The sequence below is a fragment of the Phoca vitulina genome, unplaced genomic scaffold, assembly GCF_004348235.1.
Source record: "Phoca vitulina isolate PV1807 unplaced genomic scaffold, GSC_HSeal_1.0 scaffold71, whole genome shotgun sequence".
Classification (NCBI taxonomy): domain Eukaryota; kingdom Metazoa; phylum Chordata; class Mammalia; order Carnivora; family Phocidae; genus Phoca; species Phoca vitulina.
This window is the reverse complement of record NW_022589774.1, coordinates 12,518,666-12,537,646: the sequence shown is the minus strand read 5'-3', so window position 1 is coordinate 12,537,646 and position 18,981 is coordinate 12,518,666. Positions and strand designations below refer to the sequence as shown.

The following is an 18,981-nucleotide window of genomic DNA, read 5'->3' as shown; positions in this document are numbered from 1 at the left end:
ATGTTGCCTTTCTAATTTTTCTTACTTTATTACTTAATGTTTTTGTAAAATTAAATATACCCTATATGGTTCTCTAATTCATGAATGTTTCCAAACATTGTAATATAAATTTTAGCAGGAAATTCCTGTTTTTGTTGTTGATGAACACTTCTTTGTGCAAGGTATCTTTTGTATTGGTGGCAGGGAATGGGGATGGGGAGGTAGGTAGAAAGTAAAACAAATGGTCAAAATACAGTATCTACATATGAAATAAAAGATTTCTTAGATGTACTGAGCTTTTAAAGAATTGTTTAGAAATCCCAATTGTGTGGCTATGGTAATTATGGATATAAATGTGTATATTTTTGGAAAACCTTTGCTAATTCTTATTCTCCAAATCTTGTTAACAGCTTTACCTGTTCATACTGTATTTAATAATCAGGTGGTAGACTACCCTTAAGACATGACAGAAAGTACCTGTAACCCGTTAGCAAAACTAGAGACAGGGCTCCCATCTTTCAACCAGGTCAGACTTGGGGCAGGGATTCCTCTGGCTTCACATTCTAACCTCACCAAGTTATTAACCACCACTGCCACCATGTTATTGCTGCCAGAAATCGATGGTGGCACTGAAAAGAAATAAAAAAGTAAATAAAAGTAAGATATATTAATATCACAGAATATTTCACTCAAAATAATGAATAGTATATATAATGTCTACAGTTGTGTTTCCACATGTGGGTTTTTCATGGTTTTGTTTTGAGTTCTTTCACATCATTTATTTGAGATTCTAATCACAGCTATCCAATTATCAATAATTTCCATTTTACAGATGAGGAAAAGGAGGTTTTGCTACTTTGTTTAGGAAATCCAGTTTTTAATGCCAGAGTGCATTTTTATTTCTTGATTTCCAGGTGTGTGTGTGTGTGGGTGTGTATGTGTGTGTCTTCCTCCACTGTATCCCTGACAACTACATTGTCTTAAAAGCATTATTAGAGGTAATAACTTAAAATCTTTGTTTGACCAAAATCTATGATTTTGATAGACAATATTTACAAAGAGGGTTATTGTCATTAGCTGATAAGATTGTTGATAACTATTTCAACAGTACATCTAAAGCAAATTGAAGTTCAACAGCATGGGAAACTAGAGCATTTTAATAGGAATCAGGAAATAAAAACAGTCATCAGTTTCAGAACACTGCATCTTTAAATAAAGATGACAAAACACACTATTCACAACTAAAATTTTATAGAAGCACTTAATCATTTTGAATGCATTTTTACCCCAGCATGAATCTAGGAGAAGTGCCACTAACCATGGACCTGCAGACTATAAAATAACTCTGTAGCTCCAGCTGAGTTGATGGCTACACATTTATATATGCCAGCATCGGTGATCTGGGCACTTTCGATATCAATGATCTGTCCTCTGTTCAAGAAAGTCACACCGGTGGAACCTGAGAGTGGACGATTATCTTTGTACCATGTAATAACTGCAGGGGGAAGAAGAAAGAAGTCCATCTATTTAAATTTTTTCTTTTAAAGCTCGATGCCTCCAAATTGGAGGTTAACTAAAATAATAAGAACTGCTTTATTCTTAGGCTTATCATTCAAGCTTAATCAGTTTAAATACCTCTTTAGGATTGGTTTTGAGGAGGAGGTAACCCTAGGAAAAACAGGAAAAACCAAGCCAATATAAGAGTCCTGAAAATGAAATTATAAAGCAAATATTCTTTATATTATCTCTAATGTATCAATATTGTTTGATTGCAAACTTTTAACCAATTCTATTTCTTTTTGTTGCATATATTCCTGTCATCTATAAAAATTTTGTCTATACATTTGATCAAAACCAAAGACTGTACACACTATTAGCCTAAAAAATTATATTGTTATTGATTCATATTAATAACTTACCAGTGATGAGAATCAACAAAAAGAATAATATTCTCATTAATTGACTGATTTATAAAGATAATCAATTTGAACTAGAGAAAAAAATGTTTTTCAACATAAGTGTATAAAAAACTACCATTGTGGGTTTTGTGGCCACAGTAAGGACCATAAGACAATTAGTTATTCACATATTTCTACCTTGTTTAAATGGGTAAATTATTTCATGCAGCTAGAAGCAATGAAAATTCAAAAATATCATCCACCTAATTATATCCTTATCACTGCTTTACCCTTGGAATGTATTCCATAATCTTTCCTTTATTAGTAATTACTATATTGTGCTCATAAACAGATTTAGCTTTTTCCAGAAATCTTAAAACGCCACTAAGTTAGGGAGTCCACAAGTAAACCTACCAGGAAAGGGATTTCCAGCTGCCTTACACTCCAACTGAATGGGGTTGTTCACCACCACGGTCTCATTCAGCATCTTCCCTGCATCCTCCAGACTAGGTGGTTCTACAAGAAGCCCAAACATAATTAATTCACATAAGTAGGATATTTAAACTGATACTATATGCTCAGTGGAAATTATCATTCCTTTTTGTCTTTTACATATATACACTGATATACTTGGAACAAAAGTATTCTATTAAGTAGAACTGAAGAACAGGATAAAAAAAGGATCTTGGGGCACCTGGGTGACTCAGTCTGTTGGGTATCTGCCTTTGGCTCAGGTCATGATCTCTGGGTCCTTGGACTGAGCCCTGCATCGGGTTTCCTGCTCAGCGGGGAATCTACTTCTCTCTCTCTCTCCTTCTGCCCATACCCCACGGCTTATTCTCTCTCTCACACACAAATAAATAAATAAAATCTCTTAAAAAATAGAATAAATACATATAAATTTATCTTTAAAAAGATCTTAATAAGTTTTCAGGATCATTAGTTCTTTTGTCCCCAGTAGGAAAATCCTCAGAATTATAGATTAGCAGGATAGTAAAGAAAGTTAAAGGACTATTTTTTTATTCCAATTAATCTGATTGGTCTGATGATGAATTGCCTTTAACAAGAAGAAGTAAGCTATCCCATTTGAACTCTTCCAGTAAAAGGGAAATCAATATTTCTCATAATATCTGACTTTATCTTCAGATAGTACTATCTTAAACCATTTCAGAAAAATTAGAATCTTTTTTTTGTTTACTAGCAGTTTTTTTCTTTTGATATAAAAGTTATAATTAAATTGTTAGTAAAATAAAAAACTACATTTTTAATTTTAAATATCACAGATAATGCTACTCTATTATTTAATGTGCATATAATAAAGTAGGAATTTGGAAAGTCTGAGAGGCATACAGGAATAAAAGGAATAACAAACATAGAACAGCAATGAGCTATGCTTCTAACACTATGTCAAGGAGTATAGGAAGAATGCCAGGATGAAAAACTCACAAGTAAACTAGAGGCCTTATCATACTGTGAGAAGATGCTGTAGATGTAAGTTAGTATTTGAAGTTTATAGAAAAACTACATTTTAAATTTGACTCATTTAATGCAGTGGAGCCCTTCAACCCCAACCCATATACAATCAAGCAATCAATCTATTCATTAATCTAGTAAAAACAGAAGAGGAAAGGAGAAAGGAGAACTAAATAAGAAATAAAATCAACTATGTAAATCAAGAGCATAAATGTGAATGAGCTTAGTTTTTTACTCAATAGACAAAGAGCTAACACATCTGTGCGTTAACACTATTTTATTTTTTTATTTTTTATTTTTAAAGATTTATTTATTTGGGGGGAAGGGGCAGAGGGAGAGAGAGAATCCTGAGCAGACTCCCTGCTAAGCAAAGACCCCAATGCAGGCTCTATCCCTTGACCCAGAGACCATGACCTGAACCGAAATCAAGAGTCAGACACTTAACTGACTGAGCCACCCAGGCACCCCAACACTATTTTTTTAAGATTTTATCTATTTATTTTGAGATAGAGGGGGAGTGAGAGTGAGAGCGCAAGCTGGGAGATAGAGGGAGAGGGAGAAGCAGGCTCCCCACTGAGCAGGGAGCCCAATGTAAGGCTCGATCCCAGGACTCTGGGATCAGGACCTGAGCTAAAAGCAGACGCTTAACCAACTGAGCCACTCAGGTGCCCCCAACACTATTTTCTTTAATAAAAAAGTCTAAGTGGATAAAGAGCATAAATAAAAAACTCACAAAAATACTGACAATAAAGAGCTTGGCAAAGATATGCCAGGACAACAGGGTGACATCAATTTCTGACAAATTGGTATACTAAGCAAAAATCATTAAACATGCCAAAGCAACGTGCTTTCTATTGCCTAAAATGTCACGATTCATGAAGAATCCATTATAATGGCAATGCTTTATGCATTGAATAACAAAGCAAAATTGTTAAAGAGCAGGAAAATTTTGAAAAATTATATATATAATTTATATATAATATATATATATTTATTATATATAATATATTTATATATAAAATATATAATAAATATAAAAGTAGTATATTTTAGTGCACCTTTCTCAGGAACTGATTATAGTGAAACAAAAATTAGGTTTTAAAGAATTTGAAAGATAAAATTACCCATCCAGACTGTGAGTGTGTATGTGTGTGTATGTACACTTATAGTTGACAAGGAATATACATTTTTTTCAAATGCCAATAGAATAATGTTCAAAACTGACTATATATTAGGCCACAAAATCATTTACAGCCACAATTTAATAAAACTATAATAAAAATGAGTAGAAATCAAAAACAAAAATATAAAGCTCTTTACAAGGGGAAAACATTAAAGAGGAAATCAAGACAAAAGTATAAAGAAAAAAATAAAATAGAATGAGATTGATTAAAATTAAAACATATAGTATGTCACCTAGCTGTATAGTATAGTACTCAAAGGAAATCCTAGAGCCCTAATTAACATATTAAAACTAGAAACAATGAGAATAAGTGTTCTAAGCATTCAACTCAGCATCCAGAAAAAGACCATTAATAAACCAAAAGAAGTCAGGAATAAAAAAATAATAAAAATAAAAGCAGAAGACAATACCAAAGAAAACAAACAAGCATAAACAACAACAAAAGGCAATGAAACTCAAAGCTGGTTTTCAACAAGTTTAAAATAAAATCTGTCCTCAGGGTAAATGTCTTTGTGGGTCAGATCTCTGTATGTCCGGAGGCTGTTCCTGAAGACAAAGCCTAGAACCTAATCCTCCTTCATATCTGTGTCCATTTAATTCAGTGTGTTAACCCTTCCTGCTTGAAAAGACTAGAATGTTTCTGTTTTCTGCACTGAATTCAGATGAATGATATGGCATTTAAACACAAAAGACCTTTAAATATGGCTATCTGACTTTTCAAACTGAAAAGGAAAAATAATTAGTCCATGGCACATTCCTTCTAAACAGTTATTTAAATACTCACTTGAAGCCTTCTGGACTGAAGTGATCACTGAAGGCTTTGACAGACTATGTAACTGCTGCAATAAAACATTATGGTAAGAATAAGAAATCCAAGAGCTATGGAGTGGGTTCGCTATTTTTCACTCCTCTAGAGAACTTAAAGAAAAAAAGATTAGACGTCAGCAAGAATGGCAGAGTAAGAACTCCAAAAATCCATTCCTCCATAAAAGAAACAAGAACACTGGAAAATTTGTCAAAATCAACTTTTTCAGAACTCTGGAAATTAACCAAAGACTTGCAACAATCCAAGAAGTGCTTATTCAAGAAAAACAGCTAAATCTCATTAAGAACAGTGAGTTTTATGGCATTTTATCTCCCTCTATTCCCACCACTCTCTCCAAAGTTATCAGCAGTAACTTTGAAAACAGATAGCCTACCAACCACAGTGAAAAAAGCAGCCTAGCAGACACTGAAAGAAGCAGAATGGGTTTGGAGCTACCTAAGAGCATCATTCCTAGAAAACTGTCACTATTTGACCTGTCTGGCCCTTCCCTGGAAATCCACACTCAAAGGACTTGACTTTATTTAATCGGATTCAGAGTTTGCTTAGTGCAAACAGCCTTTTCCCCAGGGGCATGTTAAAAAATCTGTAAAGACAGACTTCACAGAAATTGTTCAGAAACCTCACCATATTAGTTTTCTCTTGCTTTCACAACAAATTGCCTCAAACTTGACAGTTTAAACAATACAAATTTATTATCTTACAGTTCTATGGGAAAGAAGTCCAACACAGTCTCACTGGGTTAAAATAAATGTCTCAGAAGGGCTCAGTTCCTTTCTGTAGGCTGCAGAGGAGAATCTATTTCCTTGCGTTTTCCAATTTACAGAGGTCACTTATATTTCTTAGTTTGTGGCCTCCCTTCCTCTGTCTTCAAAACCAGCAATGGAGATGTGTGGAGGACTCATAAGACCTTCTCACATCCTATCACTCTGAAGTCCTGCCTCCTTCTTCCACTTTTAATGTCCTTATGATTACACCGGGTCTACCTGGATAATCCTGGGTAATCTCCCTATTTTAAGGTCAGTTGATTAACAACCTTAATTCCATCTGTATTCTTAATTCCTCTTTGACATGTAATCTAATATAGTCACAGATTCTAGAAATAGGATGTGAACATTTTGGGGAGTAACAGTATTCTACCTACTCATTAAATAAATAAACAGAAGACAAAAACCAAAAACCCCATCAATAGTAGTGACTACTACCACAACAATAAGAATGGAAAGAAGAGAATATGGTTTCCAGAATGGCCACATTATATTATTATTTTTGAATTTTTATTTTTTAATTCTAGTATAGTTACAGTGTTATATCAGTTTCAGGTGTAAAATACAGTGATTCAACAATTATATACCTCACTCAGTGGTCATTATGGTAAGTGTACTCTTAATCTCCTTCACCTATTTCATCCATCCCCTCAACCACCTCCCTTCTGATGGTAACCATCAGTTTGTTCTCCATAGCTAAGAGTCTGTTTTTTTGGCTTGTCTCTTTTTCTTTGTTCTTTTGTTTTGTTTCTTAAATTCCACATGTGAGTGAAATCATATGATATTTGTCTTTCTCTGACTGACTTATTTCACTTAGCATTATACTCTCAAGATGCAGCCATGTTGTTGCAGATGGAAAGATTTCATTCTTTTTTATGGCTAAGTAATATTCCATTATATCTGTCTATCTATCTATCTATATCTATCATCTATCTATCTCACAATATCACATCTTTATCCACTCATCTATTGATGGACACTTGGGTTGCTTCCATAATTTGGCTATTGTAAGTAATGCTGCAATAAATATAGGGGTGCATATATCTTTTTGAATTAGTGTTTTTGTGTTCTTTGGGTAAATACCCAATAGTGAAATTACTGTATCATAAGGTAATTCTATTTTTATTTTTTTGAGGAACCTCTATACTGTTTTCCACAGTGGTTGCACCAGTTTGCATTCCCACCAACAGTGCACAAGTGTTCCTTTTCCCCCACATCTTTGCCAATATTTGTTGTTTCTTGTGTTTTTCATTTTAGCCATTCTGACATGTGTGAGGTGATATCTCCTTGTAGTTTTGATTTGCAACCCTCTGCTGATTCTTGATGTTGAACATCATTTCATGCCATATTATATTATTTAAAATATCTACTTTTCAACAAAAGTTATGAGACATGCAAAGAAATAATAAAGCATGGTCCATGCACAGGAAAAGAAGCAGTCAAGAGAAAATGTCCACAAGGAAACCCAGATATTGAACTTATTAGACAAAGACTTTAAATCAGCTATTTTAAGGGACGTTTGGGTGTCTCAGTCAGTTAAGTGTCCAACTCTTGATTTCAGCTCAGGTCATGACCTCAGGGTCGTGAGATTGAGCCTCCTGTCAGGCTCCCTGCTGGGTGTGGAGTCTGCTTAAGATATTCTCTCTCTCTCTCCCCCTCTGTCTCTAAAAACAAAATAAAATAAAATAATTGGGGCGCCTGGGTGGCTCAGTCGGTTAAGCGTCTGCCTTTGGCTCAGGTCATGATCCTAGGATCCTGGGATCGAGTGCCACATCAGGCTCCCTGCTCAGCAGAGAGCCTGCTTCTCCCTCTCCCTCTGCCTACTGCTCTGCCTATTTGTGCTCTCTCTCTCTCTCTCTCTGTGTCAAATAAATAAATAAAAATCTTTTTAAAAAATTAAAAAAAATAAAATAAATCAGCTATTTTATAACATTCCAAGAGTTAAAAGAAACCATGTCTAAATATCTAAAGGAAAGTAGGAGAATGATGTTTCACTAAATAGAGTATTGATCAAGAACTGGAAATTGTAGAAAGAACCAAATAGAAAGTCTGAAATTTAGAAGTGCAATATGTGAGTTGGAAGAAGAAAGAATCAGTAATTTAAAGATAGGTTACTTGAAATGATCCAAGTTTAGGAGCAGAAAGAAAAAAGAACAAAGAAAAATTAACAGAACAGAGACTCTGAGGCTTGTGGGACACCATCAAGCATTATGCATAATGAAAGTTCCAAAGGAGAGGAGAGAGAGAAAAGTGTAGAGAGAATACTTGAAGATATATGGTTGAAAACTTCCCAGAGATGAGGGAAAACATTAACGCACACATTTAAGAAGTTTAACAAACTCCAACTTGGGTAAACTCAAAGAAACCCACATGTAGATATATCATGAAAAAGAGAGAATCTTAAAAGCAGCAAGGAAAAGAAGTGACTTATCATGTACAGGAATCCTCAATAAGTCTAATAGTTGATTTTTCATCAAAAACCATGGAGGCCACAATGCATTGGGAGACTTATTAAGAGTGCTGAAAGAAAAAGACTATCAACAAAGGATTCTATCTCTAGCAAAACTATCCTTTAGAAGGAGAAATTAAAACATTCATGAAAAATAAAATTTAAAAAACCCAGAAAATTCATCGCTAGTCTCCAGCCTTACACATAATACTAAAGGTCCTTCAGGCTGCAAAGAAATAGTAACTCTAATACACATGACGGAATAAAGAGCACTAGTAGAAGTAACTAATAGTAGAGACAGTAAAACTATATTTCAAGCATAACTTTTTTTCTCCTCTCTGATTTAAAAGACAACAGCATAGGTTCAAAGTGGATTATCAGAGGGGGTAAAGATGGCGGAGGAGTAGGGGACCCTATTTCAACTGGTCCCCGGAATTGAGCTGGATATCTACCAGACCACTCTGAGCACCCACGAAACCAGCCTGAGATGTAAGAAGATCTGGATCTCTACAAACAGAATATCGCAGGCGGTTGGTTTTGAGGTACCAAGCGGAGAGCCGTGATTCTGCAGGCAGATATCGGACGAAAAACGGCAGTGGGAGGGTGCCTGGCCGTGGGGATCCTACACCGCCGGTGAGTGACAGCCTCGTGCGCTGCGGACGGGGCACAGACTTGCAGACCGGTAGCGTCGGGAAAGAACTTTAGGGCAGCCCCCGGGGTGGAAAATCAGACCGGTGGGGTCGCGCGCACTCGAACCGCAGCCCCCCGGACAGAAACCCAGAGCGACGGTCGCGTGCACGCGAACTGCAGCCTCCGAGACGGAAACCCGGTGCCCCGGGATCGCGCCGGTGAACCGCAACCTCCGGGGTGGAAACCCCGAGCGGCTGAGTCGCGCGCACATGAACTGCAGTCCCCAGGTTGGAAACCCGGAGCGGCGGAGTCCCGCACGTGCGAACTGGGAGCGGCTGGCGGTTTTAGAAGCACAAAGGGCAGAGACATGCCCCGACCTGGAGGCAGGACTGGGAGCGCTGCGGAGGGGCGCACAACCCAGGCCACTGCAGTTTATAGCAGCACAGACAGAAACGGAGACGGTGTGGCCTGGAGAGCTCACTGAAGAACAGACTGCGGTCTCTCTGCTCTGAGGCAGAGGGTTGGAAACGGTCTCTTCTGCTCTGACTCGCGGAAGAGATGCGGAAAGCCACCAGGGAAAGGCGCCAGAGAACAAAAGCCCCAAAGACTGATTCCCACTGAGCCCATCCACCACCACAGGGGCCCAGGGCAACTCCGCCCAAACAGGGTTGCCTGAGTAACAGCCCGGCAGGCCCCTCCCGCAGAAGACAGGCTGGGAAAATAAGAGGCCAGCAACCCTAAGGTCCCAAGAAAACAGGTGCATCTTGCTTGGGTTCTGGTCAATAATTTGGACGCTATACATTCCCTCAAACACCCATCAACAGAATGACTAGGAGGAGGAGCCCCCAAAACAGAAGAGACTCAGAGATTATGATTTATGCTGCAGATTTACAAATGGATGCAGATATAACCAAGATGTTGGAGATGGAATTCAGGCTAGCAATTGTGAAGACAATGGCTAGAATGGAGAAATCAATTAATGGCAACATAGAGTCTCTAAGGGCAGAAATAAAAGCTGAATTGGCAGAACTTAAAAATGCTATCCATGAGATCCAATCCAATCTAGATAATCTAACAGCTAGGGTAACTGAGACAGAAGAGAGAATAAGCGACCTGGAAGACAATATAATAGATAAAAAGGGAAAAGACGAGGCCAGGGAAAATCAACTCAGAATCCATGAAAATAGAATCAGAGAAATAAGTGACACCATGAGGCGTTCCAATGTCAGAATAATTGGAATCCCGGAGGGAGTGGAGAGAGAGAGAGGACTAGAAGATGTATTTGAGCAAATCGTAGCTGAGAACTTCCCTAATCTGAGGAATGAAACAAACATTCCAGTCCTAGAGGCAGAGAGGACCCCTCCTAAGATCAAGGAAAACAAGCCAACACCCCGGCATGTAATAGTAAAACTTGCAAATCTTAGAACCAAGGAAACCATCTTAAGGGCAGTTAGGGGGAAGAGATTCTTTACGTACAGAGGGAGGAACATCAGAATAACGTCAGACCTATCCACAGAGACCTGGCAAGCCAGAAAGGCCTGTTAATTGTAGGAGACCTCAATACTCCACTCTCAACAATGGACAGATCATCTAAGCAGAAAATCAACAAGGAAACAAGAGCTTTGAATGATACATTGGACCAGATGGACCTCATAGATATTTACAGAACATTCCACCCTAAAACAACAGAATACTCATTCTTCTCGAGCGCACATGGAACTTTCTCCAGAATAGACCATATACTGGGTCACAAATCAGGTGTCAACCGATACCAAAAGATTGAGATTATTCCCTGCATATTCTCAGACCACAATGCTCTAAAACTGGAACTCAATCACAAGAAAAAATTTGGCAGAAATTCAAACACTTGGAAGCTAAAGAGCACTCTACTCAAGAATGTTTGGGTCAACCAAGAAATCAAAGAAGAACTTAAACAATTCATGGAAATCAATGAGAATGAAAACACATCGGTCCAAAATCTATGGGATACTGCAAAGGCGGTCCTAAGGGGGAAATACATAGCCATCCAAGCCTCACTCAAAAAAATAGAAAAATCCCGAATTCACCAACTAACTCTACACCTTAAAGAACTAAAGAAAAAGCAACAAACGATGCTTAAGCCATGCATTAGAAGAGAAATAATTAAAATTAGAGCAGAGATCAATGAATTAGAAACCAGAAACACAGTAGATCAGATCAATGAAACTAGAAGTTGGTTCTTTGAAAGAATGAATAAGATCGATAAACCACTGGCCAGACTTATCCAAAAGAAAAGAGAAAGGACCCAAATTAATAAAATTATGAATGAAAGGGGAGAGATCATGACTAACACCAAGGAAATAGAAACAATTATTAGGAATTATTATCAACAACTATATGCCAATGAACTGAGCCATCTGGATGAAATGGAGGCCTTCCTGGAAACCTATAAGCTGCCAAGACTGAAACAGGAAGAAACTGACAACCTGAATAGGCCAATAACCAGTAACGAGATGGAAGCAGTGATCAAAAACCTCCCAAAAAACAAGAGTCCAGGGCCTGATGGATTCCCTGGGGAATTCTACCAAACATTCAAAGAAGAAATAATACCTATTCTACTGAAGCTGTTTCAAAAAATAAAAACAGAAGGAAAACTTCCAAACTCATTCTATGAGGCCCGCATTACCTTAATCCCCAAACCAGGCAAAGAACCCATCAAAAAGGAGAATTTCAGACCGATATCCCTGATGAATATGGATTCCAAAATTCTCAACAAAATCCTAGCTAATAGGATCCAACAATACATTAAAAGGATCATCCACCACGACCAAGTGGGATTTATCCTCGGGACGCAAGGGTGGTTCAACATTCGCAAGTCAATCAATGTGATAGAACACATTAATAAGAGGAGGGAGAAGAACCATATGGTCCTCTCAAGTGATGCAGAAAAAGCATTTGACAAAATACAACATCCTTTCCCGATTAAAGCTCTCCAGAGTATAGGGATAGAGGGAACATTCCTCAAGCTCATAAAATCCATCTATGAAAAACCCATAGCAAATATCATCCTCAATGGGGAAAAGCTGAGAGCCTTTCCCTTAAGATCAGGAACACATCAAGGGTGCCCACTCTCACCACTGTTGTTCAACATAGTACTAGAAGTCCTAGCAACAGCAATCAGACAACAAAAAGAAATAAAAGGTATTCAAATTGGCAAAGAAGAAGTCAAACTCTTTCTTTTCACAGATGACATGATACTTTATGTGGAAAACCCAAAAGACTCCACCCCCAAATTACTAGAACTCATCCAGCAATTCAGTAATGTGGCAGGATACAAAATCAATGCACAGAAATCAGTTGCTTTCTTATACACTAACAACGCAACTGTAGAAAGAGAAATTAAAGAAACGATTCCATTTACAATAGCACCAAAAACCTAAGATACCTCGGAATAAACCTAACCAAAGAGGTAAAGGATCTATACTCTAGGAACTACAAAACACTCATGAAAGAAATTGAAGAAGACACAAAAAGATGGAAAAATATTCCATGCTCATGGATCGGAAGAATAAACATTGTTAAAATGTCTATGCTACCCAGAGCAATCTAGACCTTCAATGCCATTCCGATCAAAATTCCAATGACATTTTTCAAAGTGCTGGAACAAACAATCCTAAAATTTGTATGGAATCAGAAAAGACCCCGAATCACCAAGGAGGTGTTGAAAAAGAAAAACAAAGCTGGGGGCATCACGTTGCCCAATTTCAAGCTATATTACAAAGCTGTGATCACCAAGACAGCATGGTACTGGCACAAAAACAGACATACAGACCAATGGAACAGAATAGAGAACCCAGATATGGACCCTCAACTCTATGGTCAAATAATCTTTGACAAAGCAGGAAAAAACCTGCAATGGAAAAAAGACAGTCTCTTCAATAAATGGTGCTGGGAAAATTGGACGGCCACATGCAGAAGAATGAAACTCGACCATTCTCTAACACCACTCACAAAGATAAACTCAAAGTGGATGAAAGACCTCAATGTGAGACAGGAATCCATCAAAATCCTAAAGGAGAACATAGGCAGTAACCTCTTTGACATCGGCCACAGCAACTTCTTTCAAGATACATCTCCAAAAGCTAGTGAAACAAAAGCAAAAATGAACTTTTGGGACTTTATCAAGATAAAAAGCTTCTGCACAGCAAAGGAAACAGTCAACAAAACAAAGAGGCAACCCACAGAATGGGAGAAGATATTTGCAAATGACACTACAGATAAAGGGCTTGTATCCAAGATCTATAAAGAACTTCTCAAATTCAACACCCAAAAAACAAATAATCAAGTCAAAAAGTGGGCAGAAGAGATGAACAGACACTTCTCCAAAGAAGACATACAAATGGCTAACAGACACATGAAAAAATGTTCATCATCATTAGCCATCAGGGAAATCCAAATCAAAACCACACTGAGATACCACCTTACACCAGTTAGAATGGCAAAAATGGACAGGGAAAGAAACAACAAATGTTGGAGAGGTTGTGGAGAAAGGGGAACCCTCTTACACTGTTGGTGGGAATGCAAGTTGGTACAGCCACTTTGGAAAACAGTGTGGAGGTTCCTCAAAAATTTAAAAATAGAGGTACCCTATGACCCAGCAATTGCACTGCTGGGTATTTACCCCAAAGACACAGATGTAGTGAAAAGAAGGGCCATATGCACCCCAATGTTCATAGCAGCAATGTCCACAATAGCCAAACTGTGGAAAGAGCCGAGATGCCCTTCAACAGATGAATGGATAAAGAAGATGTGGTCCATTTATACAATGGACTATTAGTCAGCCATCAGAAAAGACGAATACCCAATTTTACATCAACATGGATGGGACTGGAGGAGATTATGCTAAGTGAAATAAGTCAAGCGGAGAAAGTCAATTATCATATGGTTTCACTTATTTGTGGAACATAAGGAATAACATGGAGGACATTAGGAGAAGGAAGGGAAAAATGGGCGGGGGGAATTGGAGGGAGAGATGAACCATGAGAGACTGTGTACCTGAGAAACAAACAGGGTTTTAGAGGGGAGGAGGGAGAGGGGATTGGTTAGCCCGGTGATGGGTATTAAGGAGGGCATGTACTGCATGGAGCACTGAGTGTTATACGAAAACAATGGATCGTGGATCACTACATCAAAAACTAATGATGTATTGTATGGTGACTAACATAACATAATAAAATTAAAAAAAAAAGACAACAGCATAAATCAGTAATTACAAGTCTATACTGATGGGATCATGATGAATAAAGGTGTAATTTGTATGGCAATAATAGGACAAAGAAGGGGAAAGGGAAGAGAGTTATAAAGGAACAAAGCTCTTTATACTATTGAAATTAAATTATTAATCCAAAGTATAATATTATTAAGATGCTAATTGTGATCCTCAAGGCAACCACAAAAAATAAACTAAAAAAATATAGTAAAAGAAACAAGAGAAATAAAATGGTATACAAGAAAATAGCTATTTAATATAAAAAGGCAGTAATGGAGAAACATAAAAACCAAAATGACATAATAACATATAAAAAAAATTTTAAAAAAACATAGCACAGTAGACCATAAACTCTATCATGTCAGTAACTACATTAAATGTAAATGGATTAAACACTACTCAAAGGCACAGACTAGCGAATAGATTTAAAAAATAAAAAATAAAAACATGACCCAATTATATGTTGTCTACAAGAGACACACTCCAGAGTCAAAGACAGAAATAGGTTGAAAGTGAAAGGTTATAAAAAGATATACCATACAAATAGTAACCAAACAAAAACCAGAGAGGCTCCACCAATACCAAACAAAATAGACTTTAAAACAAAAATTACTAGCAACAAAGTAGGGCAATTTTAAATGATACTCTCAACACATAAAAGATATAACAACTATAATCATACATTTACATAATAACAGAGTCTCAAGATACATGGAATAAAAACTGACAGAATCAAAAAGAGAAATAGATAATTCAACAATAATATTTGAAGACATCAATATTCCAGTTTCAATAAAGGGTAGAACAACTAAACAGAAAATCAACAAGAAGACTTGAACAACAGTATAAACCACACGTACACATAAAACACTCCATCCAAGAACAGCAGAATGCAGATTCTTCTCAAATGCACATGTAACATTCTCAAGGACAGACTATAAGTTAGGCATAAAACAAGTCTCAATATATTTAAAAGGATTAAAATCATACAGAGTGTGTTCTCTAACCACAGTGGAATAAAATTATGAATCAATGACAAGAGAAGATTTGGGAAATTCACAAATATGTGGAAATTAAGTAACACACTCTTAAGTAACTAAGTGGTCAAAGAAATCACATGAGATATTAGATAATACTCTGAGATAAATTAAAATAAAAAGACAACAAACCAAAACTTACAGGATACACATAAAGCAATGATTAGAGTAAAATGTGTAACTATAAACAACTACATTAAAAATAAATCTCGAATCAATAATCTAACATTCCACCTTAAGAAGCCAGAAAAGAGTAAAGTAAATCCAAGACAAGCAGAAGGAAGGAAATAATAAACATTAGAGCATAAATAAATTAAACAGACAATAGAAAAAGGAAAGAGAAAATCAGTAAGACCAAAACCTGATATTTTGAAAAGATCAACAAAATGGACAAAATTTTCGATAAACAGACCAAGACAAAACAAAAGAGAGAAGACCAAATTACTACAATTAGAAATGAAAGAGCAGTCATTACTATCAACCTTACAGAATTAAAAAGGGCTATGAGGGAAAATTATAAACAAGTGTGTGCCAATAAATTAGATAATCTAGATGAAATAGACAATTTCTAGAAAGTCATAAATTACTAAAACTGACTCAAGAAAAAATGGAAAGTCTGAATAGATGTATAAAAATTTTAAAATTACATTAGTAATAAAAAACATCCCACAAAGAAAATCCGAGGCTCAAATGGCTTTACTGGGAATTCTATAAAACATTAAAGAAAAATTAATGTGAATCCTTCACAAACCTCTTTCAAAATAGAGCAGCACTCTAAGAGGCTAGTTTTACCATGATAATAAAACCAGACAGAGACAGCCAATAAAAGGACACTATAGTCCAATATCCCTTATGAGGACAGACACAAAATTAATCAAGAAAATTCTAATAAGGTGAATCCAACAACATATAAAACAAATTAAGCACCATGACCAAGAGGGTCTAATCCTAGGAAGGCAGGGTTGGTTTAACATATGAGAATCAATCAGTGTAATCAAGAGAGTGTGGTACTCAAAAATTAACTTGAAATGGATTAAAGCCTTAAATGTAAGACCCAAAACCACAAAACTCCTAGAAGAAAACATAGGGGGAAAGGTATCTAACAGTTTTAGCAGTTTGGGCTATGTCACCAAAGGCACAAACAACAAAAGCAAAATAAACAAGTGGGACTATAGCAAACTAAAAACCTTCTGTATAGCAAAGAAAAAAGTAGACAAAATGAAAATGGCAATGTACTAAATGGAAGAAAAATTTGCAAACCATATATCGGAAATACAGAAGAAACTTATAAACTCAATAGTAAAAAAACAAATAAATTAAATAATGGACAAAGGACGTGAATAGGCATTTTTCCAAAAAAGACTAAGAAGTGACCAACAGATTCACGAAAAGGTGCTTAACATCACTTATCATCAGAGAAATGCAAATCAAACCCACAATAAGATATCATCTCACATGTGTTAGAATGATTATTATAAAAAACACAAGAGACAATGAGTGTTGGTGAGGATGTGGAGAAAAAGGATCCCTTGTACACTGTTGGTGGGAATGTAAATTGGTATAGCCATTATGGAAAACAGTATGGAGGCTCTTCAAAAAATTACAAATAGAACTACCATATGATCCAGCATTCCCACTTCTGGGCATATAATTGAAGGAAATGAAATAGTATCTCAAAGAGACATATCTACTCCCCTGTTCACTAGAGCATTATTCACAATAGCCAAGATATGGAAACAATCTAAGTGTCCAACAACAGATGAGTGGATAAAGAAGTTGTGAGATTATATATATATATAAAATTCCCTTCTAGCATTTAAAAGAATCATCTTGCAATTTTGAATTTAGATGAGCACTGTTTTAGACAGAAACATTAGTAAGGTAACAATATCTTATGTTAACAATAAATGTCTACATACTCCAAGAAGGAGGTTGGATTCCATTCAACTTGTTGGTTTTTTTCTCTATTCTCCTTCTTCCAAAAGCTACATGAGCATTACCATGCCAAAACCACAATACCTGCTTCTGAACATAACATGGGCTAGACTTTACCTATGAATTTAATTATTCACAGGCGTGAGTTGACTTTTTCAAATTCTGGTTAAATTCAATTCAATACATAACTGATCTAAAAGTGAGTTAATCCCACCCAACCACCAAAACTATGATATAATGAGTAATAAATTTATTTATACTAAGACAATACTAGAGTCCTGAACTGAAGCTATCCATTAAAAAAAAAAAAACGTTCCCCACAACATTCCCAAGTCTCCTTTAGGTCACAAGTGAGCTATTAAGCAAAACACAGAAATGATAGAGGAACCTTTTTTAAGTGGGTGTTAGCAGATGTTAGCCAAGCAAATACTTCAGAATAATAAAATTAAATTAAGGGGTGCTCTACTAATGTTTTCACCAGACGACTAATACAGACCCAAGATGGTTCCTAGCCAATAGTAAAGGCACCAGAACTTCAGATATATTTGTTAAAATGTTGGTGCTGTGAGAAGGGCCAAAAGCCAAATATGCATTTGGCTAAAACAGTTGTCAAGCTACCATTTACAGATGATAACTAGAACCCAGGCATCAGGCTAAGCTTATAGTTGTAAGCACACGTAGTCTTACATTCAATCCTCACAAAAACCTTCTGATTATATTATTATCCTTCCCATTTTACAGATGAAAAAACATTTAAAAAGTTAACATCTAAGCCTATTGTCCTCATGCTATAACTCGGCAGTACAGGGACACAAATTCAAAGCCCATGCTTTTAACCACAACATGCCACTTCTGGGTGCTTCACCTTGGTGAATCTTTCCTAGGATATAATTAAGAGCAGATGTAATGAATGCTTGAGCCATTAGACCCCAAGTAATCATTTGTTTGTGGAAACATCTGTCTTACTTGGCAAATATCCGAGGTTTAGATAAAATTTCATAGTTTGGTCTAGAGAATTAGAACTTTCAGAATTATGAAACTTTGATGATCAAAAAGGACCACCTACTGAGAGTCTCTGCCTTCTATAATGGACAGAACTCCCCCTACGAAACCTAGGGGATCACAAGAATGTTCCTCTCCTCAGGATCATGACTTAGTCTTCTATGTCTTCCAGGAGAGACAATCCACCCTTACTTAGCCTTTTGAAAACACTTTTTTTCCACGCTTGAGAAGAATGGAAGCATCTACAATCTTTTTTATAAGAAAGGAAAATATCAAACAATTGGAAAGCTGAATTTCTTAGGATTGAATACATTGGATGCCAATTATAGTAAATGCTCATTTGCCAAATGTGTTACCCCATCAATAAAGACTGGGATTAAACCCTCAGAAAGCAACTATAAGATTGGTTAAATAAATTAATAAAAAAACTAAATTAAATGATAGTTGCTTCTCTATAGATTTTTCAATGTCCCTCTAAATATATAGCACCAGGATTGGATACAATACTTCAGAGGCATTCAGAGAGTGAGACTATAACAGGGCTAATTCCTTTCTTG

The 18,981-nt window shown here is 36.4% G+C and overlaps 1 protein-coding gene across 1 annotated transcript in view; it reads right to left on the bottom strand.

The window, feature by feature from the left end:
* The window catches only part of HMCN1 (hemicentin 1), a 487,946-nt gene that overhangs the window by 153,832 nt on the left and 315,133 nt on the right, over positions 1-18,981 (bottom strand). Inside the window, exons 37-39 of the mRNA XM_032393157.1 lie at positions 2,292-2,393; positions 1,298-1,474; positions 457-608 (exon numbers count right to left, since the gene is read on the bottom strand). Of these exons, the coding sequence (XP_032249048.1) occupies positions 457-608; positions 1,298-1,474; positions 2,292-2,393 (431 nt within the window). The remainder of the gene's footprint in view (positions 1-456; positions 609-1,297; positions 1,475-2,291; positions 2,394-18,981) is intronic.